This window comes from Dermacentor albipictus, chromosome 6, assembly GCF_038994185.2.
Source record: "Dermacentor albipictus isolate Rhodes 1998 colony chromosome 6, USDA_Dalb.pri_finalv2, whole genome shotgun sequence".
NCBI lineage: Eukaryota > Metazoa > Arthropoda > Arachnida > Ixodida > Ixodidae > Dermacentor > Dermacentor albipictus.
Window position 1 is genome coordinate 88,723,007 of NC_091826.1, and position 27,193 is coordinate 88,750,199.

Genomic DNA, 27,193 nt, shown 5'->3' on the forward strand with positions numbered 1-27,193 from the left:
TGTCCATCATAAATTGCTTGCAAGAATAGGCAGTGCCAAATAAAGCAACGGTAAGAGATTATTATTGGGAACTTCATGCGTGAAACCCAACCATCGTCCTCTTTGTGCAAACAGCTTAACTATTTTTGATCTTGCCTGCTCAACATTTTCGTTGTTAACCAGCAAGCAATAATCATCTATGTGTCCGAACAGTTTTATTATAGTTGTTCCAACTATTTTTCTATAACCCTACTCATATATGGTGAAAACGTAGATAAAACCTGGGGCACTACGCCTACCAAAGTAAAATATTAAAGAAGACGTTTTGGCTGTCACACGTGAGTCTTGTTCACAGGTAAAATAAACAAAGGTGTTCGAAGAGCTTGTGTGAATAGTCTTGATCACGTGGCGCAGGCAGCGCGCGTACACTGACGGCAGATTGCCATCGCTCCTGTTCGGTGTGTGTGGCGTAGTCTCAATCATGATCGACTCAAGAGGCTCATTGATGGTCCCGTATCTTCTGTTTTTTTCGTGAGGTACAACATGCGCGAGCCTAATCTTTAAGCACAACGCCTTTCTTGGTGAGTTACGCCCCCTTTTCGGGAGGCAGTACGTTTCTAGCATCTTTCGTGCACGAATGATGGAGATTGTAGAGTCTAGAAATGCGCGCTGATTGCGAAAGTAGATCTGGTACAGGTGTTACAGATGGTATCGTTAGTGGTGGTAGCGTTGGTAAGGCAGGCGTTCTCACATCCTTCATATTTAACACCTAGCGTTTTGAGCCACATATGTTGAAGCACCCCAGGCGTTGAAAACCATTCAGGAGTCTCCCACTACGGTGTGCCTCATAATCAGGTTGTGACTCCTGCATGTCAAACCCCACACGGTAATTAAAATAAATTTAGAAACCTGGTTGGTTGCCGCTAGAAGGCACGACCCCCTGGCTGACACTAATGCGGCAGCCCCTTCCACAAACACGCCGGACATGAAATAAAGTTTTTCTATGTGTCTGTATGGTTGGTTTCCGGATGTGATGCAGCACTAGTTGCCATGTTTGCGCAGGAGAAGGGCTACTGGATTACCCTTCGTCCATGACGACGACCCTTATCATCCACGTACGCCACCATTGCAGCCGTATTTCACGTCTAAACTAATACAGTATTCAGGGTGATCTTTTTTTCAGTTTTACAGAATTTTAAAGGTCATCAATTACAAATTACTTAAGTCTAGTCCTTGAGCTAGATTATTCGTATAGGTGGACATTACTTGTCCAACACAATGTCACAACGCATATTCAGCTAAATAATTTCTAAATAATTACTTTATGCCACCTACGTAAATTTACAAATTGCTGCCTGTGAGTTCGCAAGTCTTGGCCACTTGGGAATGAATTGCCAGAATGAAACCACTTCCGAGATAGGCGGTGTCAAAATCATCATAAAAATGCATTGTTGTTCCATTTGGGTTTTTATCAAACTCTCATTTATGCATTATATACAAAAGTAATTGGAGCGCCCACGTATTCTGTCCTATGGTTTGAGAAATAATTTTCCGAGACTGGTGTTATCCTGGAAATTAATTTCCATAGGACACTACTTGCAAAACCACCAACTGCAATTACTAAATTGCGCTAAGGACCATAAAATAACAATTTAAGAGTTTAATTAGCGAGTTTTCTTAATTATTTGAATCTGTATTCCGATTTCTCGTGCCGGTAATTTCCGCTGCTTTTTAAGAAAATTTTTGAAAAAATCCGCAAAACGTAAATATGATCACCCCGTATCTAAACGACGTTGATGGCGCAGGCTCTGGCCGAATTACAGGAAGTCTCCCTCAGCTATCGCTTCCTCCCTTCTGACTGCACCAAAAAGTAGTTCGCTATATTTGGTTGGCGCCACACATCTGTTACATCGTCACACCGTGCCACCAAAAACGGTCCGGCTGGATTAGGAGGATGTCAACGACCATTCGAGCATTACATCAGCTGTGCACATTTTGCGCAAGTGTCTGCACATTTTACAATGTTACGATATTATCTCTGCAGTTTATTGGTTTAGAGTTGCGCAACAACGAAATCAATACTGCTCTGTGGAGAACACTGTACATACTACATACAAGCATTCATCCAAAGATATATATATATATATATATATATATATATATATATATATATATATATATATACACTCTATTTCGCAGCTTCTCTCATTAGCTTACTTAAACACATTTTGGCGTGTTACTTTTGAGAACCCCGGCACAAATATGAGGCACGCCGTGCAATGCTGCAAACATGCCCTATGGCTCTACGCCAATCGGCAGCGCTTGGACAGCAGACACGCCCTCAGTTCTTACGTCGGGCTTCATGCAGTGTCAACAGTCAAACTTTATCACAATATACTGCCGTTCACTCACACGTGCGTGTGGCTATCACCTATAGATGTGGTGTGGTGGCAGAGGTCACGTGGTCACTTGATGCTCGTCTCGCCGCGTGCGCTCAAATAAAAAAAAAACAAGAATTAATGACGTCAGAAACGAAGCTAACAGCGCTCGATCAAGCACTTTTCGCCACTGTCGCCACCGCCAACAAGCAGGATTCACGACAGCGGCAATTTGCTCGCAGTCTGTACCGACAGCGCCGGCCCACGCAGCATACGTATTCGAAAGCCACGTCACCGCCCTACTAGAGGTTGTTAAACGGCAAAGGTAAGCCTTCATGCCCTTCGGGGTAAGTGAAATTTGTTTCCTGCCACATAATTGGTGTATACGCTGGTCTAGCTTTAGGTACTTGTGGGGACAAAAGTAATTGGAACACTGGAGCTCACGCCCAACTAGAGTCACAAAAAAACATGTTTTCAGGGTAGCGCAAAGGTGCTCCTTCAGCTAGCAATGAGGAGTGGCTGTCATAGTCCTTCCAAGCCGCCGCTCTCGCAGCGTTGAGAAAGAGCGTCGAGTTCTGCGTTCATATAACTTTGTGGTATGGTTTCCGAGTGCATTATTCTAGCGCGGTTTGCAATGATATGTCATGATACAAACTAGCCTGGCTAGCGACTACTTTGAACTTTCTTTCGCAATTTCATTGGTGAGGGCCAGTCTAAGTTCTGAAAGATCACGAGCGCACCAAGTAAACAATCGGGAGTGTGCTGCGTTGCTGCATGGCACAAGTGACTTCGCGAGTAGTTGCGAGAATATACGCGCCTCACTTTTGCAACTTGGCTATATTGTCTTACTGACTCTTTGCCTGACATAAATGCCAAGGGTCTGCGAAGCAACGCGATAGCAAATACAAATAAATATAAATACACTTTAAATTTCTACTACGTATGAATTCGGTTAAAATCACGCGAAGAGATGGCTGCCGTAAGTGCTCGTCCAACGTGCCATGGTCGAGCAGTAGTACTACATTTGTTCGCGAAGTTTCACTACTGAACGAGGGCAATGTTGCTTGTTGGATTCTTGGACTTCGCGGGTATACAATCTCACTGTGGGCGACTCCATGGGATAACGCCCATGCGCAGCATAGCATATCACAGCGTACCTTCCATTGTGATCACTTTATAATGCTTAAAATCACCTGGACACAAGGTTTCGCATTGGGGGATAGCTTTCACTTACCTGTATTGTGGCTTCTTACAAGCTTTATAACAATTATTTACCGTAACACGCTTCAACGCAAGCAGCAGTAACCGTGAAATAGCAGCAATTGAGATTGTCGTCACATAAGTGTTTATTTTTAGCGCTTTGCTGCTGCCGTTTAAAGTTGCTACAGGAACTTATTTGGCTACTCTTTTTAAGCATGTGCCCTTCTGCTATCTCGCTCTTTCCGCATCCCAATTTTTCTTTGTGGAATATAGCAGTGCCCCATTTTTCAACATACTTCAACGATATTCACGAACAGAATTTATTTTTCACACGACTTGATACAACACTTGGAAAAATTCTAGAATGAGTACAAATCTGTACGTTAAGAAAAAAACTGAAGTACCACGTCACTTTTTCCATTTCCCTTTCGCAGACTCGTTATATACGGCTGTCACACGGCACACGTAAGTCCAGATCGAGCGAGTCACCTTCGCCGCTAGTGCCATTCGCTGGCTGCCAGAAGGGAATGCATGACACTAAATGCAAAGCACACTGGTCGGCGACTGCGTTTGATGAACGCACTTCGCGGCGAAGTGTGTAGCCTCGTTAGCAAATCAGTGAAAATCAAGTAAAGAAATATTGAAAGCACTGCCGGGAGTAATTTTTAACATTTGTTTTTAAATTATTAGCGTTACACAGTAATGTACCACACTGCACAAAAAGGAAAGCACGAAACTACTCTCGCTGTGGGGCTGCCTACGCCCACCCCAGGTAATAACGGTGCAGTTGCATGGCGGAACGTGTTGTTTGGACTGGTAGTCGTCAAGTCGCCATCGGTGCCATCGCTTATTTGTAAATGCTCTTTCTGACAATGACAAACTGTTTTCGTACACGTATTTTTTATGTTAACAAATATACGTTTTGCCTTCTCACTGCCGACTGCCGTGATCCGTAGTCTGAAAAACGTTTCTTTCTCTTCTTTCTCACACAGCAGTGCACCACGATACAGACACACGGCGCACTGAAGCGTACTTGCTCGAAGTGCACTTTACTTTGCCTGTGTGACAGGGGTATTAGATAACGTGATTTCTTCGAAACCATTCAACGGGTTTGGCACTGCCGGTTAGTCTCTTGCTGCGCCTCCACTTTTCGAAACTTCAGTACTGCTGTCATGCAGCCCGTTTGTTCTAGTTCCTTCGCGCGCTTGAAAACCAAGCTTTCCCAAGTAGATATGCGAAATTCCAGCACGCCTTTCGAGCGTGCGCATCATGACAACTTTGGCCGCTGCCCACTAAAAGTGCGTTACGCAAACGTCACCTAAGTAGTTCAGGCTAAATCTAGCTAAGAATACAGAAATGGCAACGAACATTCGCCTCGCACGTTTATGTGTTTCGAGATGGCAGCGAATTTCTTTTGCCGAATTTTTATCCTAAGCATTATCCGGTAATCTTTCCCTACCGCGATGTAAAGACAAAAGAAACAAAGAAAGGTAAAAAAAAGGTTCGTGTGCTGGGTTCCAGTCGAGTTACTCCAGACGCATGCGCAGCTGCCTGGCATGAAGACAGCGAGGTGTATACAGTGTGAATTCCAGTCAACGCAAGAGTAAGCTCGCCAAGAAACAACGAGCACGACGTTCACGAAACCTCAACACGCAATGCGCCGTTGGCGGGCCAGCGCTTGGAAGCCCAATGCCGGCAACAAAAGCACGTGATCAGCAGGAGCCATTCGGAGGGCAGGTGTCGCGGGGAAAGGGATTGCGATATTTCGAAACTTCTTTTTTCTAGGGGCTCTAGGCCGAAACTGCCATTCCAATGCTCAGTGTATGTCTAAAGGAGAAGCAAGAATTTGAATTACTCATGCACACAGGCCAACGTGCAGAAAAGATCCATCCCAGGGCCCTCCGGAAAAGTTGAGGCAACTAATTGAGGCTATTGGGTTGCAGCTCGTTCACAGCTGTCACGCTGCGATTACTTTTGTCCGCACCTGTACGTTCACGGTAGCGGGAAAAACACGCTTAGTAGCTCACAATGTCGCAAGCCGCAAAGCTCACGAAAGCAGCGGGAATGCGTGGCAACCGCTCCAATGCGCCAGAGTTCGATTTAATGCGGTAGCCGCAGAACTAACACCCAGTCAAAGGCGAATCACGTGTGAGGTGATGCGCACATGATGACTTTGGTTTTGGGCTTTCGAGGCAAACTGTGCAATAGCGCATGCTTTCTCGAAAAGCCTCGAACGAAATTCGGAACGTCCGCTGGTGTCGCATGAGTGTTGCGTACCACATAATGCGGTTCACTGACGTTTGCGGTATAGGCGTGCCGTTTGGTAACTGGGTGAGCGCTGCGTTACGTGCATGTCTTGCAAAAGAATGCATTTATTGTGACTAAAAACGCCCGAACACATGAGTTCTTATTGTGTCACAAAAGCATATCATGATATTATATTGATGCGAAGTGTCGACTATTTTAGGGATGTGTAGGCAAATCTTGAAGTGCCTAGTTACATTAGCGGCTAGATGTGAAAAATTATAAAGTTTAATGCATTCATAAAATTCAGTTTCTGCCAACTATGTGCTTCAAAAATACTTACTGAACACTCGTATTTTTCCTATTTTCGTGTTTTGCGCTTCGTGACGTAAACACCTGCTTAATATTCAGTCAATACAAGTGCCACATTACAGGTTACGTACGTGCAAACTTCAAACTGTGTTTATGTCATTATGACTAATTTGCTTGTATATATGAAGTGTGGTTGAGGTGCCACCATAGGTAAAGATTTCTTAAACAAATGCTCGAAAGCTTTATATGTAGGCAACGTTTCAAGCTTAATTGATAACTGACTAGCACTTGGAGTGTCGCTTAATTGCAGAGGTATTGAAGTTCCTTAATACAACAGCTCGAAAGAAACAGCTTCTGTGCAAATACGACTTTCTGCCGTCGTGGCATAGCGACTTCTGGCATTGAGCTAAGCCCGACGGCTCGGTATCGAATCCCAGCTGAGGCGGCCGCATTTCGATGGGGGCGGACTGCGAAAAAATCTCGTGTGCGTACATTTGGTGCACGTTAAAGAAGCCCAGGTGGCCAAAATAAAACCAGAGCCTGCCCACTACGGCGTGCATGATAATCATATCGTCTTTCGGCAAGTGAAACCCCAGAATTCAATATGTTGAAAATTAGGTTGACATACTTCAAGATCGTACAAATGTGCTCTCTATTTTATCTCCCACCAGCGGTAGGCGAAGGAAGCATCAGGCAATATCAGATTTCTATTTCATAGTTCTTCGTTGATAGCCTTGATAGTATACGTTCTAGGTGAAATAAATACAGATCGACTAATTATAGCCACAACACTTTAAAACGAAGCTTTTTTGCCTTGTTCCCCCTATATTGGTTATTTTTCTTACCGCTGTCGACTTACTGCGAGCGCACCTCATTCGGACCACACATCTGTACCACCCGCCGTGGTTGCTGATGGCAATGGTGTTAGGTTGCTGAGCACGGAGGTCGCAGGATTGAATCCCGGCCACGGCTGCCGCATTTTGATGGAGGCGAAATGCGAAAACACCCGTGTACTTAGATTTAAGTGCACGTTAAGGAACCCCAGGTGGTCAAAATTTCCGGAGTCCTCCACTACGGCGCGCCTCATAATCAGGAAGTGCTTTTAGCTCGTAAAGCCCCATAATTTAATTCTTAACATCTGTACCCATTTTTTACACTTGACGCTCCTGATTATCTAATCGGGCCAGGTCAGCTGTGGAGCTTGACAAGAGGCTGTGCTGTTTCAGTGCACTCATCTCAAAAACACAGCTTCATTCACATAGATCGGTATCAGGGACGTGGTTTGCCTAATTTTTTATTCTCCTTTAGAGAGCAAAAGCATCTGGCTCTGGCACAACGTGGCACCATCGTGTAGACGGAAAGCGCGAAAGCTTCTAGCGTTTAGCGCGAAAATAACGTTCGCTGTGTTGATTCGTGTCCATGTAGCCCGCGCGCAGATTTTTTTTTGCTAACACGGTCCTCATGCTGTTCTTTCATTCTCGCCACAGGCATGGCATCACCAACAAAGAGGGACGGCGGCATCGGTGTCTTGACTCCGGACTACTTCTCCCTACTCCACGGCATGTGCAGCATCAGCGAGCCGAGCATTAACGATATCATCGCCATCTTCAAGGAATTCCGCCGTTCTTTGGATGGCGAAAAACCGAAGCCTCCTGTCTCGGCACCCTCGAGCTTGCCTACTTCCTCCGGTGTTCCCAAAAAACGGGGCTCCAAGTCCAGTAAAAAAGGTGAACACGCGAAGCCTAGAAGCGGCAGCCGCATTTAGCTGTGGTCACACGAAGTTTTGACCGCACCTGCTCTTGGCCCGGTGTCGCCTTGCTTAAGTGCGCCTCACTTCGCACGAATAACGTGATAAGCAGGCTTTAATGAAGGTGGTCATGCGTGTCACTGCTAGCTGCTAGCAATCGGTAACTGCTAACTGCTTGGTAAACTAATTTCCATCGGAATTCAGAGCACCGGTGATAGTGACCCTGCTGAGAAACGCGTGCAGTTGCGCATGTTAGCACCAAAAATAATTTTTCGTGGAAAAAAAACAATTCACCGATGAATTATATGCGCCAGGACGCGTAATTTGAGCGCAGCTCTATACGTGTTTTGATTTCGCGATATTATTGGCTGGCACGGACAATCTTTCTCGTGTATATTATGTGACAGTTACTAGCCCGAAGAAGACTAACAAAAAAACGAAAAATGGGACAGGACAGAGCACTGTCTTTTCCCACCTTTATTTTTCCTTGTGTATTGTTCGCGCTAGTCACTCTCACAGCAATTGCGTCAACATTAACTAGCCCAGCTTTCGACATTAATTTCTCGTGCGGCACATGGCAAACGAAGTGAAGGGTGGCACGACTGCCTGACTAATCGGGAGATCGCCAGCGGCAGCACGTGGTTGACACGTGGCACGATTCACAAAAGCTGCCATGGACAGACATGCACTCATACAGCGCTTTGTTTCCATATATGGCATTGATGGAGGCGCTCGCCGCATGCCGTCGGTGAACAAACGACGACGCGCTACTTTGGTGCCATATCGTAGCGGTCGTTGCCGCAGAAACCGTTAAGCGCGAAACACATGGCGTGAGTTTCAGTGCGATCGGTCGTACCGCGCGTCGCATCGAATGAGCGAGCGGCGCGTAGCTCCACCCACAATCGGCGTCCCTGCGTGGAAGCTCGGAGTGCTGCAGAACTTGGAGCAGAAAGTGAAATCAAACGTGTTTGCACAGCTCTCTTGATCGCTTGCAGCTCGTATGACGAAGCGCCTATGTTAGTCGGCGCGACGTGGACACTGTTTTGTCACGCTTAAATTGCAGTAAATTGGATTTCATAGGCGCCGACGTAAACGAACGAGCATGCTAGGCGAGCTTGCGTTCGCTGGGAGATGGCGTGGGCCAAGCTCGCCGGCCGTCTATCCGGTGCCGAGAGCCCTCGCGATGCGTCTGCAGCTCGTACTAAAGCGCCGAAATTCGTCAGCACAATTAATGTCCGAACATTTATGTTGCTCTTAAGCGAAAATACGATTAGTTTTTCCGACGGCATTAGTGGCGATGAGTAAACAAGCCAGTCAGGCGAACCGGTTCGTATAGATGATTGCTGCGTGTCTGCGCTGACCGCTTCTGAGTAGAAAGCACGCCAACAATTTAATATTTCGCACAACATTTTATAACACGCACTCTCTCGAGGTCGCTTTATTCTATAAGTTACTTCGTGTTAGAAACAAATTTTAGCCGATTTACGTGCCGCCGTCAGCGGCGAGAGGGCAGCGTTTCGACCAGGGAGAAAAAGCAAAAAAACAGGCATGAGCGGAGAGCCGAGGCGCTTGCTTGCCGGCCCCTCCCCGCCGGGTTTACCACGTGGCCATGGCGTTCACGCTACTGGCGCTGTCATTGGGTGCGGCCTTCCAACCGACGCGGCAGTCGCACGACAATATTCAGCAAGTTGGGCGCATGCGGCGCGTGCGATTTGGTGCCGCGTGCGGCGGATTCTCTTGAGAAGCTGTTGAGTGCTGCTGCCGATGCGAGTGATCGTACGACGGATCGCACCCAAAATCGTACCGTGTGCCTCGGACGCGGCACCACGGTTTTCTCCTCACGCTTTTCCCATACGCTCCTCGTCAGTTTTCCGTCTCATGGTTCCACTGCACCCTCCTTCTCCGCTGTCCTCTTCCCGCTCTTTGCTATCGCCGTATCCGGCTGTGCTCTACGTTTGCTTTTCATCCTTCGCTCTGTTCGTTCGCTCGGTCACGCTAAAGGAGGACGCCGAGGGACGACGCCGGCACGAGACGCACGAACGGGCCCCTTAGAGCTGGACTCTAAAATGTCTTAACGTACCGAGCGCATGTGGATAACGCAGGGATAACTTGAGCATTTGCTCTTCATATTTCCCTAGGGTAACACTGTAAAATACTGAACTGCCAGCTGTGGTTAAAGAGCTTTTGTATGTGGTCGCAGTTCAATATTTGTAAGATTCTTTTCACATTGCAAATTTCTTCGCTTGGTCATTTACTGACACGACGTCATGCCTTGGTTATCGCCGATGTCGTTTACTGGCGGCGATGCTAAGAAAATAAAAAAAAACCAAGCATAGGAATTTTTACATATCTTACCTCGCAGAACGTACTGTTCAATCGGCCCACGGCGTTTTAAATATTTTTGAGGAAACTGGAAGTACGAATGAGTGTGAATCCCAGAGTTCATGTTTCCCAACCTGCTAAGGAGCAGACCGCCAGATTTTCGGCAGTGATCTGCTACACTCGCAGCGATTCATAACCAAAAGCACACTAACCTCGTTTTAGCAACAGTACATGAGGCTAAAATCGCTGTTCGTGTATGCACGGCTTATTTGGGTTGACTGTTATCGTAGCGCAAAAATGTGCCTGTCGCGTCCTTTTTTTAACTCACCCGTAAAAGATAAACGAGTTCACGTGTCAGTGTGGTAACTAGAGTAGGGACCATAACCTAAGTGTTTGTGTGTGTGCAATACCGACATAGTTCTAGCGGTAGTTTCACCACATACAAATTTACCGTGGCGTGGGTTATACCGATGATGTTTCGTTGCCCCCGGGGCTCCGTTACGCTGCGCAGCAGCTGAGACCTTGCACGCTAGCTATCGCCATGAGTGCTTTGACCATCCACCAACGCTTTACTAAATAACGCCCTGTGCATAATTATGTACTTGAGTTTCTGAGTGTGTAATGAAGCTACCAGCGTTTCTTAGAATCCCAGTTTCAGTTTCATGTTATAACCTATTTCTCTGCAAGAGCGATTAGCAATTTCTTTTTTCCTATTTCGTGGGCTGTCGGAAGGACGCAGAATCAAGTTACCAAACGTCAAGTGGCAGCTTTCTTAAATAATGTTCTTAGAACACTCTCCAAATTTCTTCTTACAAGCTTCGGCTTTAACATATGAAATGCGTCTATATAGTTATTTTTATCACGTACAAAATTACGTAATAGAAACAGACGACTCACTCTATATAATAGATATCATGCATTTTCTCGCGTAGTCTTAGGGTGACTGGGGCATAATCTTTAACTATGTATGTGGATAAAGTTAGGAAGAAGTAAATATCGAAATCGCAGACTACGTTAACCCAAGTTTTGATTGCCGCTGGCGTGACGCTTCCAGCTTCCCGTGCGAGTGCATCGAGTGCTGCGAGCGACGATGCCGCAGCTGGTGGTAGTGGAGCTGCTATCAGCAATGTCGGATTCGAGCGTCCCTGCACGTGGGAGCCCGAGAAGACGCGCTGTTGGATCATATCTGACCTAGACATGTGGAACCGCATTCTCTGTCGGGGCTGCATCGAGCTACGCGAACACCAGTGGGGTGAGCTTACACTCCAGGGGTACCCGTGGCCTGAGACCAAGCCGGAAGTTCGCGACATCCTTCGCGCCTCGCTGCTAAGTCATCTACTGCTGCGTCAACACAGGTAAACTGCATTTTGGACTCGTAATGCTTTTCACATCGTGTATGTTATGTCCTGTCATTATGGTTCATTCTTAAGGGCAATATAAGGTGACAACCAATTGTAGCGCATGCCAGTAGGCCAAGTGCTGCGTGAGTCGAGCCCCGGTAACCACTCGCCTTATACGTAATGATTCGATATTATAGTGTACAGGCGGCGAGAAAAACTAAATCGAACATAGGAGCTTTCAATGAACTTGTGTCGCTGTATAGGGCACCAAAGGGAGCAGAGTTGTGCGTCCCTGTTGCCTGCACCGCTCGCTCCGTGACTCGCCGAACACCATCACATGGTCTAAAATGATGTCAACTGTTGAAGCCACGCTTCGGAGAAACCAAAATCACTGACGTGGCTGCGACTTTGTTTCCTTCAGTGATAATAGCATCGCAACCCGCCTTTTCCATAACATGTATGACATCCCCGATAAGATGACATATCTTGACATGTTTGACATGACAAGAATTTCATGCACATCACGAACGCATACCTAATGATCCAAGCTCATTTTTGCCTTGAAAGAATAACATGACAAAAAAAACGCCGCAGCGTCTATACGCTTCTCCCACTGGGTAAGCTTGGCTCCTGCGCGCACGGCAAGTGCCTTTACGAATCGGTTTTGGAACAAAATGGCGGGCCTTTCACACCTTTTTTCCCTTTTCGACTATATACTGGGACACAAGGCCAAGCTGCACTCCAGTGCCCTCTGGAAGACACGGGAAGTAGGTACAAATTATATCAGGCATACGTGCAAGCCGGTGCTTACAACCATGTCTCGTACCTCAGTCTTTGTTTACCTGTGTAACGAAGCGTAGTTAGCTGGTTTCCCGGCTGAACACTAACTAGCGTTGCGTATCTGATGCATAACTACACTTGCCTGTGTCACGGGTTCGTGTCTAAATTGTGAGAACTACAGAAAAATCTATCAGGTTAGCGTGTGCTCGGCCGCAGAGGCGCCAAACGACGCTCCGACCAACGCGTAAAGACAGATTGAGAAGTGGGAACAGTATTTCAATGCCTGTCGCTCCAGACGTCGTTTTGGCTATGTTTGCTATCTGGTTGTGGCTTTTTGTTATCCGCCGTCATTAGCCTGAATTTAGCTAAATGCAGAAAGCAGATGTTTAATAACTGCCTCATTGTGGCATTAGAAGCGCAATAGTTCGAAGAAAGTGAGGCGTTTTCAGTCACAAAGCTGCTTGAAGCCATATTGATGTAGTTTAGGCGAATTCATGTTGACAAATTCTGCTTAATGATACCTTTGTGTTAGGGTGAAGTATATAGAACGGCAGAAAATGAAATGGGGAAGGCAGGGAGGCTAACCAAAAGGGCGCAGTAGGAGCAATAGTGTTACTTGGACCGGGACGCTCCCCTTGTTGCATCGTCACAAAAAGACGTAGACGGAATACATAGCTTGAGTGCTTACCCACAAGTCAACATCTTATAGAAAATGAAACATATATGTTACAGTAAACATAAAAGGAATCCATTATCGGCAGCCCTAAAGAACAAGAAAATAACGTAAAAAATTAAGCATGAGATAAACAACACTCACATACTGGTGGCTGAGCTTTCGGGCTAAGCAAATTGTCATATTTTTGTTCCATAATAAACCGAAGCCTGGATTCCGCATTCGTCACTTGCGCGTCAAATGATAATGCGTTGTTTTGCGAGTTGAATGGCTACCTTTTGCAGAAACAAGCTCTGTATCTGCAAACAAGTACGAACAACCATTTGGGCGTCAGTGGGAAGCGGCATGGGATGCAATAAATTTATTTAGTGCCTAGTTCCTTCAGTATAACGTAACGTCACCTGTCGATTTTTCTCGGGTGTGTTTTGCCACACGTAAGTAGTATCTGATACACAATGCCAGACTTACTGCGTACACAAGTTCACAAGTTTTCCGCATCAATATCACAATGTCTATTGACACCACTCGAGTTTCCTTGAAATGATTGGACGAAGTACTGAGTCTTGCTGCATGCCCAGTGCACAGACCTAGGAATTTTAGCTTATCTTATTGGCAAATTACTCCTATGAAAGCTTGCAAGGTGGAGGAAATTGTATGAAGTGGAGGAATTGTCATCTACCCGACTGTAGCGCGATGCTACGAAGAAAACCCATACAAACTTCTCAAACTCCCGCACAGTAGAACTCATCCTTGCATAAAATCTACAAGGGTGAATTTTTCTCCAACTCAGAACTTTTTTTTTTGAAACTCCTAAGGTTTCTTCTTCTAGCTTCGGGCCGCAGTCAAGTGGATTAACTTGCCCTATCATGTTATCTTTTTAGCGATCTTTAGCAACAGGTGCTTCAACGTTAGAATAAAGGAGAATAATAACACATTAAAGAGATCAACTGCACTGAACTGTCTTACATTCAAAAGAAAGGCGAGACGTATGTATCGGCCTCGCTTCGGTAACATTATTGGACAAAAACTTAGTTCTACACATGCTCTCACGCTTCATGGTATGAAAGTTCCTTGACACGCATCTCTCCCTGATAATGAAGGCTATAATGCGGTAGCCCGAGATCTCCCTATCCGGATGCCACTGGAAAAGCTGTCCAACCCAGACGACGCACCGACGGAACCACAATGCAACTCTAGAACATTAGATGGCAGGAGACACTCCTCCCACCACAATATTCTCTTAACCGAGTAGGTGCCGTCGCGTCAGACAGCTACGAGCTAATTAATTTTCCTGTCTCTTTTATCTTCACCTCCTGCATTCCACACAATATCCCTCATACTGCCCCTACTATGGAGCAGAACCTACAGTATATCCTTCCACCTGAGAGAATGCCCCCACCCTCCGAGTCAATTCCTTCACCTTCGGCCTTGGAAGAGTACACTGACCAGCTTAGACCCCCAAGAGCAGCGACGACTGATCCGGCGGGCACTCGGAGTAGTGTGAGCCCATGAGGCGTTGAACTAAGGGCTCCACCCTACGAGGAAGTCTTCGGACTTCATTAGAAATGGGCATGGACAGGGCATGTAATGAGTAGGGAAGATAACCAATGGTCATTAAGGGTTACGTACTGGATTCCAAGGGAAGGGAAGTGTAGCAGGGGGCGGCAGAAAGTTAGGTGGGTGGATGAGATTAAGACGTTTGAAGGGACAACATTGCCACAATTAGTACATGACTGGGGTAGTTGAAGTATGAGAGAGGCCTTTGCCCTGGACTGTGCGTAACCAGGTTGATGATGATGGCTCTCTGTATCTCTCTCTCTCTCTCTCCCCTCTTTGTACATTGTCATCATCAGCCTGGCGACGCCCGCTGCAGGGCAAAGACCTCTCCTGTACTTCAACTACCCCCGTCATGTGCTAATTGTGGCCATGTTGTCCCTGCAAACTTCTTAATTTTTTCCACCCACCTAACTTCCTGCCGCCCCCCTGCTACACTTCCCTTCCCTTGGAATCCAGTCCGTAACCCTTAATGACCATTGGTTGCCTTCCCTCCTCATTACATGTCCTGCCCATACCCTTTTCTGCCTGTTTGTTATATATATGTGTATATGTATATGTGTATATGTATGTGTGTATGTGTATAAGTGTATATATGTATGTGTATATGTATATATGTATATATATACATACACAGTCCGCATCGAGATGAAAGGAAGCATATTTTTTTGAACAGCGATGACTAGAGATGCATGGCATCAAATGTAGAAACGTTAGACATAAAGGCATGTCCTGTTGAACTTTTGGTATCATTGAACGCTTTTATGAAGGCATGCGAGTTTAGCCTTTACGGGCGTTACAAAAAAATTAGGTGTTCCTTTTCATATTGATGACGTATTCATATTGAGAACCTGCGGTTTTGAGTCAGCGCACGCGTTGTGTCACATTTGTCTTTTCGCGTTTCAACAAAGCATGTAACCGGAACCAAGGTCTTTTCCTTCTTGCCGTGAATTTCACAAGCGGTTGAGGGCGAAAGAACGCCGGAAATATAGCAAGAAAAGAAAAATAACTTGCTTGGTCCAGAATTAGTGCACAATTCAGGGAGTAAGCGTAAACACACGCACAGACGTCACAAAAGAAAGCGAACAGTGCACGCTGAGCTGTGCAAAAAGTTTGTCGCCTCATTTCCGTCCCTTTTTCATAGAATTCGTCTGTTCGGTTGATTTTTATGGTGCAGGTGCTTGACTTGCATCTTTTTGGACTTGTCTGAAACCATGCTCGAAAAGTACATCATGTGGCACGCCCTACTCACTGGCGCCGGAGGTATCAAGAATTTTGAGTTCAAGCCCTACTCCGTCGATACACTCGGCGAGGTGAGTACTCGGAGAAGCGATCAAGCGGTTTTTTTTTCTTCGCCTGCGCTGTCGGAGAATGTTGGTGTTGCTGCTGGTCCGATTGAGCACCGTGGTTGAGAACCCGAGGTTCTCACCCCTGCACGGCATAAAACGGGATTGGCATCGCGGGTAATTTCATCTGGGCGTCTCTGTGCTCCAGTGCAGAGATATTTGGGAAATTTCAGGGATGAGCATTTCTTCCTGGATATGCACAACATCTAGGATGATGAAAAGGCCGCAGTGCTAGACGGTATAAAATTAGCACGCAGACGCGATCATATTTTCGTACCGTGTGCCAGCGCTGTTTTCATCTAATGAACCGACTCGCCCGACAGTCGATAATGTTCGTTAAGAGCTACATTGTTCTCTCGGGGATTTTGAATATCCAGAAAGTAGGTGTCGCGCTTTCGCGCATTTTCCTCTTAGAACTCAAACTTCAAGGTAATTCTGTGGCAAGTTCACCAACATGAGACTAGCTGCTGCAGTTTTTTTTGCTTTTTTACTTTTCTGTAAAGGATGACAGTGCCTTGAAAAAGATTTGGCGGTGGCTTAGCTCAGCTAATTCTGGATATGCAAAGTGAAAGCTTCGTTTAGCCTGATTAAGTCTCGGTTTCATTTGGTTAACCTTTCATTTAGCTGTAATCATTATACTTCCGTATAAAATCATCGTTAAGCCAAGTCTGACAGCTGTGCCAATGTTGGTGGCTGGACATGACTGACTTGGCTTGGGTACATGCGCATCGTTCGGCGGTGCGACACCTGTTGCGCCGCACGGAAAGCGCAAGAGCTAGGCATGCAAAGAGACGCCAGGAACGTTCGCAGCATCGAAGCACAAACGGACAGGGCGCGAACGCGGTCGCTACATTGATCTCGACGGTGCGACGCCCGTTGCAATCCGGACCCTCTCCAGTGAAGCAGTTCGACGGGCGATATCCGCGGGATGATCAGACGCCGCTTGGCGACGACGGCTCAAAGCCTCCTGCTCCCGAGCAACGCTCAGTGGAGACGGCCTGGCCTCGCTCTCTTCTATGGCCAAGCTCGCACAGACTAGGCGACCGCAGCACTCATGTTAGCCTAATGCGCGGTGAGTCACGTGTGAGATGGCGGGTCCGCTGCGGAGAGCGCATGCGCTAAGCTGGCGGCTGCGGTGCTCGGCGTGGCGAGTCGCGTGATGTGTTGCCAAGGCTACGGCGCAGCTGCGGTCAAATGAAGGTCAAATTGACGGGGATGGCGAAACTCGGCTCGACTAGGTATGTAAAGCTTTCACTTTCATGTGCACATCAGCGGTATTCGTGACGTAGCTTTCGATTTAGTTATTCGCAACATCAGTTTTCATACACTAAAGAGAAATGGAGCAAGCGCTGATCGAAGTTAAAATGTAGCCGGAGTATTGTGTGGGCCGACACAGGGTCAATGCTTTTCTTATTGCTTATATTAAGGGTGCTGGCCTGCGATCTATTTTATTGTTTGTGTTCACTGCTGCTGTTTGCTGCTTTAATTTTTCTACACTGACATTTCTACATTGATTATAGGAGGTCCCGATTGAGTCTTTGACAATGGGACTTCCTTCTGTATACACAAATTTTGTCATTCATTTCATGCCTACATAAAACCACTTCTACCCGCCGTGGTTGCTCAGTGGCTATGGTGTTGGGCTGCTGAGCACGAGGTCGCGGGATCGAATCCCGGCCACGGCGGCCGCATATCGATGGGGGCGAAATGCGAAAACACCCGTGTGCTTAGATTTAGGTGCACGTTAAAGAACCCCAGGTGGTCAAAATTTCCGCAGTCCTCCACTACGGCGTGCCTCATAATCAGAAAGTGGTTTTGGCACGTAAAACCCCAAATATTATATTATATTATAAAACCACTTCTGATTCCTCTTAAAGCGAGCGAGTTCGAAATTCTATAAAAACGGTGCACATTCATATATCTGGCGATTTCCTCACTTTCTGTTGCCGCGCGAAATCATAAAGATTGGTTGAGGTCGTAATGGCACAAGGAATTGTGTGGTCGGTTGGCCGTAATCTAGCTTTGTCATGTTCTGACACGAGCGCCTGTGTTAGGCTGGTTGAAGTACATTGATCGAAGCGTGTTCGGCTGGCTCCAAACATGCGATCGGTGCTCGGCAAGGTCTCGCCGCCACGCCGATGACAAAGTTGTAGCGGCCTCAAAATCTCGCGGTGCTGCGATCACGTGACGTCAGCCACCTCCGTTTTTTGAGCGACGAAAGCAGAAGTCGCCATTCTTTTCGGGTCGGTGTTGCAGTCGCATCATTGAGTTTCCCATGGATTCGGTTCCGTCGCCAGAGGCATGTTTGGCTGAGGTGCTCTGCCTCTGGCTCGGATGGGGAGCTGCCTCCAAACATGCTACTCAGAGGTAGACGTGGTTTGAGCAGCTGAAATTAACATTAAGAAGTTTTTGAGCTTTTTGACCGACAGTAGCCGGCCATTCATTATAACGCAATACTTAAACATAACATTTTAAACATATACAAATCGCTGACGATGCAATTTCGCTTAATGTCATAAATAGCGGCCAATTTTAGCCAGTGAATGCGCTCTAAACTTCTAAAGGTCGCAAATGTGACGCATTTCGCAGGCGATGATGAGTGGCGTGGGTCTTTGCGGGTTCCCGTCGGCGAGGCAACCAAGATCGCGGCTCGGCCAGATAAAGACGGCGAAGTCGAGCTTCCAGTTGATTGCGAGGATAGCGTTGGTTTGAGAATAATAAAACAGAGTGACGTCTATGAGAGTTCAAGAAAATGACAAATGGCATGAACTAAATGAAATGACATGTATGGATTGGCGGTGTTGACGACGGCTTTAGCAGTTTGGAATTGCCGTCCCTCGGTTGCGCTCCCCTCCAGTCACGTTCTTGAAATCAACGATAAATTGACTGTATAACGATTAACTCTGCGCTAATAACCCGCCCCTTACCCCTTCACTGGGGACTATGAGCTATTGTGAATAAATAAATAAGCAAATAAATAAATTAAGCTATTCAATATGAAAATGAATCTGGAAATCATTCTGGATTAGTGAGAGCTGTTCTGGACTGGTCCTCCTGGACGGGGCTGTGCCTCCCGACGTTGCGAACGTCCAGGCAAACGGCGTCGATCTCCATACTCACTCTAAATAACGATGTGAGACAGAATTTTCCAGTGTGTGGTCTGCTACGCAAGACAAAGTTATAGCTGAAGTAGAGTTAATTATCGGTTGCTTTACTGAGTGTTAGCTATATACAGCTGACCTAAAGCTTACTGTGGAATCTATTAACACACCAATGTGTTTCACCTCCTATAGATAAGTGTTTGCAGAAACATATTGAGTGAAGCAGGAGTGCTAGTGCATGGTACTGAAGGATGTTACTGCGTCATTCAAACCGCTTTCGTAGCCACTCTGCCAGAGCTCCTAGTAATCATTGCGTCGCCTTCCACTTCTCCTTATTCTCTTGTCACCACAGATGACGTTTGTCGAGAGGATTGTTTGGGCGGAGTCGGTGGCTTCCCTGACGAACCTCAGTACCCTGCACCTCTCAGGCATTCATTTCCAAGTGGACGTCGCACGTATACTTGGTGCCTACGTGGAGCGATCCACTGCGCTCGGTACGCTCCAGCTGAAGAATATCAAGGTGAGTATTTCGTAGACTGCTATAGCGTGTTTACCAACCACTTGAAGGATATAGCGTTCGGTGAAAGCTCGTCACCGAGGGTAGCACATGGACAACATGAGACGAGCCCTCGTGTAAGGTTGAAAAACAATAAAACCCGCCGTGGTTGCTCAGTGGCTACGGTGTTAGCCTGCTGAGCACGAGGTCGCGGGATCGAATTCCGGCCACGGCGGCCGCATTTCGATGGGAGCGAAATGCGAAAACACCGGTGTACTTATATTGAGGTGTACGTTAAAGAACCCCAGGTGGTCAAAATATCCGGAGTCCTCCACTACGGCGTGCCTCATAATCAGAAAGTGGTTCTGGAATGTAAAACCCCATAATTTAATTTTAAAAATACAATAAATGTAGTTGCAGTTTCGGAGGGCGAGTAGGAGGGGGCATACAACTCTTGTTCCTATTCTACACCAAGTTGACTGCGCACGCGATAAACAGGCCTCTGAGTAAACTTCCCGGTCTCTGCAGCCGAACTCTGCGGCACCTAACACACGTCTTGCTGTTTTGATGCTTTACTATGAACCTTCATGGTGAACAATAAGCAAAAGCTGACCGGGCACTAATTTTGCAGCAGAGCGTGATTCATGTGAAGACCGTAATTTTTGACCTATATGCCATTTTATACAGGTCAAGGCATGAGACGAGGGCCCGTATGTGCAGAGTCTTTAGGTAGAAGTCTTAAGACAATGGTCAAGGCAATGGGATGGTCCAAGAAATGGTCCAGGCTTACATAAAAAATACTAGACGTATTAAGGATGTCACCTGACCAATGGTAAAGAAAGCTTGCGAAAGAAATGCCAATTAAACAATATTATTGTATAATTCAGCAGCGTCTAGAATAGCACTCCAAAGCGGCGGAAAGCGGTTGCACTCCACTGTTTGGTGCAGGGTCAGTGGCTTGTCACCCAAGCTTAGCTTTCATTGACGTGTTTCTGGCTCGGTACAGGATTCAAAGGCGGCCGCGTACTCAGGGTATGGTGGCGTGTTTGATTCTAGTTACTACCGCAACTACATCAGCCACTACCGCATCTAGAGTTGCACCACAAGACAGCACACAGACTCTGCTGGGCGTGGCAGGAGCAGCGACCGAATTGACCTTCATGCTGCGTCTCGCTTCAACGCGAACTTATGGGCCGTTTATAGTCCGACGCAATGCCCGCGCGCGCGCACGCTACGTCACGCCGGTGAAAACGACTCCTCTATAGTCGGGCGCACCGGCGCAGCTAACGTAACCGGCGGCTTCCAACGCGCCCCAACGGGCCCGGCACCGATGTGGCTCCTGAGCCATTCCCGCGTCGAAGTCGGCGGAACCCTCGCACCACAATGCATTGCGCGCGCAGAAAAAGGCGCCAACACAACTCTGCAGACGGCTTTTGCGGACGGCGCGCGACTTGGCGAACATTCTGGGCATGCTCCGATGATAGCAGCCTACGGCGCGCACGTTGAAGTATAGATGGGATGGCATCTCGGCCGGCGCAGCGCAACCGACGTAGCGTGACTGACCGCGAACGACGCTCGCCCACGCACCGATAACGTCGGACTATAAACGGGCCTTACGGGCCGTCGGCCTTATGCAGGTTGCCTATGCGCATAGTACTGCAGGACACTTCAGTAAGTCAGAGGCGCAAAGGCGCCCCTAATCCAAGAGCTAATAAGCGGGCATCAGTGTTCTGAGTAATTTTACTGTCTACCCAAGAACGGGCGTTCAGACAAGCGCATCGGCAGCGCTTCCTGTCGGGCATGCTTCGAATGAGTTGTAGAGTTCGGCTTCATAGTTCCAGAATCGGTGGCGTCAAGATCTGCACTTCAACAGATGTAATGTTGCTTATGGTGTATCCACACGACGGACGACTCCGCGCAAATCTGTGCCGCGGACGCTTATTCCGCCTCCCGCCCGTCCGGCTGCGAAGCGCATCCAGACGACGGACGGACTGAGTAGACGACCGCTCCGGAAAAATTAAGATGGCGGCTACGCCCGAAGTGACTGCCGTCCGCTTCGAACCTGTCAAGTGGTCGTCGTCCACTGTGTGGCCCGTAACTTTCAAATTGAGGATTGTATTTGGTTTAAATTTGTGTCCAGAAGCTTCGACAGCAACGTATTCGTGATGAGTGGACACTGTTTCCGAAAGCGATACTCAGATTCTCGGCGTGTAGACTTAGTGGCTGTATTGGCTGAACATGGCCTCGAAGATGTTGCGGCGGCCCGGGCGGATCTCAGTGGCCGTAAGTTAATATAATTGTTTGTTTTTACTCACTCTAGATGGCGCCATCGGTGTAACAAAGACTTTGTCATAGGTGTTTTCACTCTGAATGAAAATGGAGATCGAAAGGATACGACGGTTGGCCGCAATGGCTGTTGTTTTGTCCGAATTGGACACGAATGGTGTTAGCAGCGATGAAGCTGTTTCAGAAAGATCCCAAAGCCACGCTTGCTGCCAGACTGTAGAGCATGCTAGGCTAAATCCGCAGCATTCAACCCCCAACATCTGGATGCGAAAAATAGCTCGGTATTTTCCGTCCGTGGGGGTCACGGACGACGTGCGGACGGCACAAATCCGTGACGCGTAGTCACGTGATGCGTAGTCCGTGGCGAAAAAGACGGATTTCGTACGTCGTGTGGATCCACCATTATTGTTGTAATGTAATGTAGATGTAATGTTGTTTGGAAAACGTGTACGTAGCAATATTTCTGTGTCGATATCTGCAGTTCAGCGGACAGAATATACTCGTGAAACGCATCAAGACCATCCTGCAGTTATTTACATTGTATTTCAAGTTCTCAGTGAGACCATGAGATGCGCTAGATGTATGAAGGCAATAATAAATAATTATGGTGCCAAAACAGAACCTTGTGGTACCCGATGGTTTGATGTAAAAGAATCGAATTCCTGCCAGTCTACTGGTATACAGAATGTCCAGCGGGTTAAGGAGTGTAATAATTTCTGCACCTGAAGCAGAAAACCAAGCGTGTCTACGGCTCCTAGAATGTTCTCATGATTTACATTATAGTTCGCTTTGGCTGTGTCACTAGCCACAACAGTGTGCACCAAATGACTGTAATGTGAAACGTGAAGGACTTCATCGGCCAGTATAACTAGGCCGTCTTCCGTACCTAAGTACGGCCTGACTCTGATTGGCGCTTCTCCATTACCAGGTTTAATGCGCTCAGAAACAATGAGGCTTCTCAATGGGATGCAAGTTTCAATGCCCTTTTCATGTATACGCGACACTAAGCCGATCGCTTGGCCAGAAACCTCGCTACTGAATTTGCAGGCTGATGACACGGAGGCTGGCGTGTTCCTGGATGCCCTGGCTCGCAACCGGACTGTAACGCGCCTCTGTGTGCAAGAATCCTTCCTGCTTGCACGTCATGGCCAGGCTCTGGCAGCAGTCGTCCGGAATCACGTGGCCCTTGAGAAACTTGAAGTAAGATGACTCGCACAAATATTTTACAAATCTTGATGCTTTGCAAGCCCTCACTTCCGAACTGCTTGCCAGTTCAAATTAAGTTCTATTCCGTCATCCAAAAATGTCCAGCAGCTCCAGGTATAAACACAACCAAGATTCTTTGATAGTTCGTGGTACGCTGTTACGCACGTAGCGTCATTCACAAAATAAAAGCCACTACATTTCTGGCTTAGAAAGTGTTAACTGAGACATGTCACAGGTGGAGACAATGGTAATAGTAGCCACCCGCATAACAGCGAACCGCTAAACACAATAGAGAACGATGTTCGTGGGAATGCTTACCTGGATAGCGCTGGTGCTAGTACAACTTTAATAAGCATTTCAAACGTGTAGTTGAATTTATATCTAGTAAAGTGTGTGCAAAAAGAAACTGACACGCTGCTGTGACATACGTTCTGTTACATACGTCCTCTAAGATTATTCTACTTCTTGAAGAAATATATCCAAGAAGCTTCTTTCCCAGGCATTATTCTTCACAATTATGCTGCCCAGGTCAGAGCGACTGTATTCATTTCATCATGCCTCAATACTCCATTTGGGGTCTTACATGAGGGGCGGTCATATCTAGGTCACATTTTCAATAAGTGCATTGAACTATGAATGACTGGAGTGGTGCAGCGCTTCAACAGGTGGACGATTCAAGTTTTTAGGTTAATAGTTAACTTATCGTAACCTGCATCTGGCACCAGTTAACTGGTGCCAGACGCAGTTTATCGGCCACCGAGCGGTAATCTCGTAGGATTTCTCGATAAGCTGAAAACAATTTTCTGCGCTGTGTCAAAGCGCCGAAATGAACCAGTGATTATAGTAGGTGACATGAACATAAACACATATAACATGCATAGCCGTGACTATAGCTATTTGTTGCAACCTTACAACCACCGTAATTTAATTACGTCACCAACGCGTATAACTAAGGCACCTTCGTCTTTAATTGACCACGCATTAACAAATCTATACACGAGGGTTACCGGAGGCGCTTGCCCAGAACCAATCTCTGATCATCTGCCTATCTTTGCCGCTTTAGATTATCCAACTGGTACCAAAGAAATAAGAAACAGCATTGCAATGAAAGTAGATTAAAAGGTATTACGAGAAATCCCTCGCATTGATTTAAGTGAAATATTCAACGAGAATATCGACATTGAAATAACTAACCTAATTGCATATCACAATATCGCTGTAGATAGGAGTAATTGCGAGGCCTCGAAGGGTCGACATGATACACCCATGTGCCCTTGGATGACAGAGCACATACTTCAAACACTTAATGCCAAAGAATACTAGCATGACAAATGGCGCCATAATAAAGATAATATATACTACTTACAGCAATTGAAAGTACAGCGGAATAAATCTGTCGCTTTGTTTCCATCGCCCAAAAGGGCGTATTATGCTAACCTAATTACACAGACCGCTGGTAACACAAAAAAACTGTGGGAAATTGTAAACGAAATCATAAGAAAACAACGCAAGCTAAGTGTGCTTCCCGAAACCACTGATAAAGACGCTGTGGAGAATTTTAACACATACTTTGATTGTATTTAACACATATAATTTAACACATACTTTGATTTGATTGTATTTGATTGTAGGATGTGGGCGCCGGGTGCCCACGTTTGAAGGTTGCGACCGATCCCTGGCTGAAAAGCTTAGTGAATCAGTTAATATATCCATCTTGCAGAGTCCCGTACCTAGGACTTTCGTTATGTATACCATTGAACTTGAAGACTTGATGGCAACAGTCAGTAAGATGTCAGCCTCTAAAGCCTCCGGACTAGATGGTATTTCTATTCGAATGATAAGAGAATATAGATATATTAGGGCCAGTGTTCTGCCACTTATTTAACCACTCCGTGAACTGCTCTAGATATCCGTGTCAGATGAAGATTGCTAAGGTTTTTCCTATCTTCAAAGATGGAGACCGAAATGACCCTTGCAATAACAGGCCAATATCCGTGCTCAGTACCATTAATACTATATTTGAAAGAAATTCTAACGCATTGGTTCCACAAATTTATTAATAAGTACAAGGTTATGTGCCAACAGCAACATGGCTTTCGTCAGAATCATTCAACTTTGTCAGCAGTGTTAACGTTAACTCAAATGATTAATCTAGCTTTGAAAAATCACATACTTGTGTGTGCCATATTCCTGGACCTAAAAAAAGCATTCGATACAGTTGATCACAACATACTCCTACATAAACTACAACATTATGGTTTTCGCGGTAGCGTATTAGTTCTCTTTACTGACTACCGTCATGAACGAGTGCAAGTAGTCAAAATGAACAATATTACGTCATCACCTAAGCATACCCGCACTTTAGTCCCTCAAGGATTCGTCCTTGGACCCCTTTCATTTTCATTATACATTAACGACTTCCCACTTACTTTTGATACAAGTGAAACCCTTATGTACGCCGATGACACTTGTATTGTAGTAACAGCCGATAACAGTTGTGATCTGGAAACTAAAGCAAACGAAGAGTTGAAAAAGCAAGTGAATGGTTTGTGAATGATTTGAATGGAATGTGCCCTTACAGTGCCCTCTACCAGGGAGCAAGAGAGAATGAAGTTGCTCGTATCGTGGAGGGTATAAGGTCAACGAGCCCTCACGTGGACAGACACCTCTATGCCCTTGCGTGTGGGTGCACGCACGCTGAACGTAACTGCATTTTTCCTGTAGGCGCACCACTCAACTGTAATGGCGTAATTAACTTCTGTTTGTTTTTAAACGTAGTCTTCCCTTCCGAACCCTCTTCAATGGTCAACCTGGTTCGAGCTCCAAGCAGATGCTCTGGAATTTCGCAAAACCTCGTCGCCGTAACAGCTGGTGGCAGCGATAACAACGGATACGAGCCATCAACAGACGGCGCACAACGAAACGTTTCATAACATGAAAAACATCACTTATCACCGATTACCCCATATGCGCGGAATCAAGTTTTTTTTTTTTTGAACCAATGGATGTAAGTAAGCTTCCCTCCGCAGATGGACCTCCAAGACGGTGATGTAGATTTCTATATCCGTTTGGTTCCACGATTCGTTCCATTAGAAAATTACGCATTCCGGCTGTTTTTCTGACCGCTGTACCCGTGTTTCTTGGATCCACCCCTGTTCATATTTATCGTCTGGATCTTCCACTCTGTTTCGTATTTGGTCTGCTGCAGTTTTTGCAGTCAAAGTGGAATTACCTATAACACTTTTCTACACTTCTGATGACTATAGCAGCACTACCTACTGCTGCCAATGTATTGAAGTGGCACTCTGCTTTTGGGATGCATGCATGAATTGACGGATGCCTCGATGGATTCATTGATCAAGGATATATAGAACGATCGTTTTATGTCTGATAGTATGCTTTGAGGATTGATCGATGGATGCATCAATGATTTGGTGAAGGCATCGACTGTTTGATTGATGCAATTTTTTTATGGATGCATGTGTATCGAGTGCATAACCTATGACAATATTTTTTTACAGTAGTTGTGTCCTCTCCACCTGTTCGCAGAAGAGCTCATCGCATGCCCTTTCGTGCCCCTTTATAGGTGACTGGCTCCCCGGTCTGCAGTCCTTCTGCTCTGCTGTCAGCGGTGGTTCAGAGTCAAACTTTGAAGTCACTTACGGTGGACACATGCGCGGTCCAAGCTGAGGACATCAATGCTTTGGCTGCCGCTCTAACACTGCGCCCGCCGTACCTCAGGCGCGACGGCAAGCAGGTGCCGCCATTCCCACCACGTGGCCGCATCGAGAGGCTCACCTTTATCAACTGCATTAGTGGCGACTTGCGCCTGGACCAAGCGTACGGAAATCTAATTGGAGGCAAGTACACCACACTCCTCAAGAAGGAAAAAACAATATGTTGGCAGGTAAACATCAGCGTAATGCCATTAGCAATTTCGGTCATGGCAAAGGCACCAGACGACTTCGGTACTGACCTCCGGGATACCCGTAGCTGTCACGCAACCTTGATTGGGAGTAGTTATGAATAGCATGCAGAAAGTCTGTCTGTAGAAAGCGGTGAGGTTCAAAGGACTTCGCAAGACATGTCCCGTAGAAAAGTGACAGGGGAAGATAGAATAAGAGTTGAAATAATGAGAAGGAAGAGATGCCATATTTAAAAATGTTGCTAGCCTTCACCCGTGCTGCCTCACGATTTGAAGTGTATCTGAGAGTTGGAAGAATGCCACT

At 46.5% G+C, this 27,193-nt stretch overlaps 1 protein-coding gene across 1 annotated transcript in view; it reads left to right on the plus strand.

Moving 5' to 3' along the window:
- Positions 1-2,491: 2,491 nt before the first annotated feature.
- The window catches only part of LOC139061282 (uncharacterized), a 46,854-nt gene continuing 22,152 nt past the window's right edge, over positions 2,492-27,193 (plus strand). Inside the window, exons 1-7 of the mRNA XM_070541005.1 lie at positions 2,492-2,682; positions 7,601-7,840; positions 11,237-11,537; positions 15,707-15,842; positions 19,329-19,496; positions 22,806-22,958; positions 26,551-26,824. Coding sequence (XP_070397106.1) covers positions 7,603-7,840; positions 11,237-11,537; positions 15,707-15,842; positions 19,329-19,496; positions 22,806-22,958; positions 26,551-26,824 — 1,270 coding nt within the window. The 5' untranslated portion in view covers positions 2,492-2,682; positions 7,601-7,602. The remainder of the gene's footprint in view (positions 2,683-7,600; positions 7,841-11,236; positions 11,538-15,706; positions 15,843-19,328; positions 19,497-22,805; positions 22,959-26,550; positions 26,825-27,193) is intronic.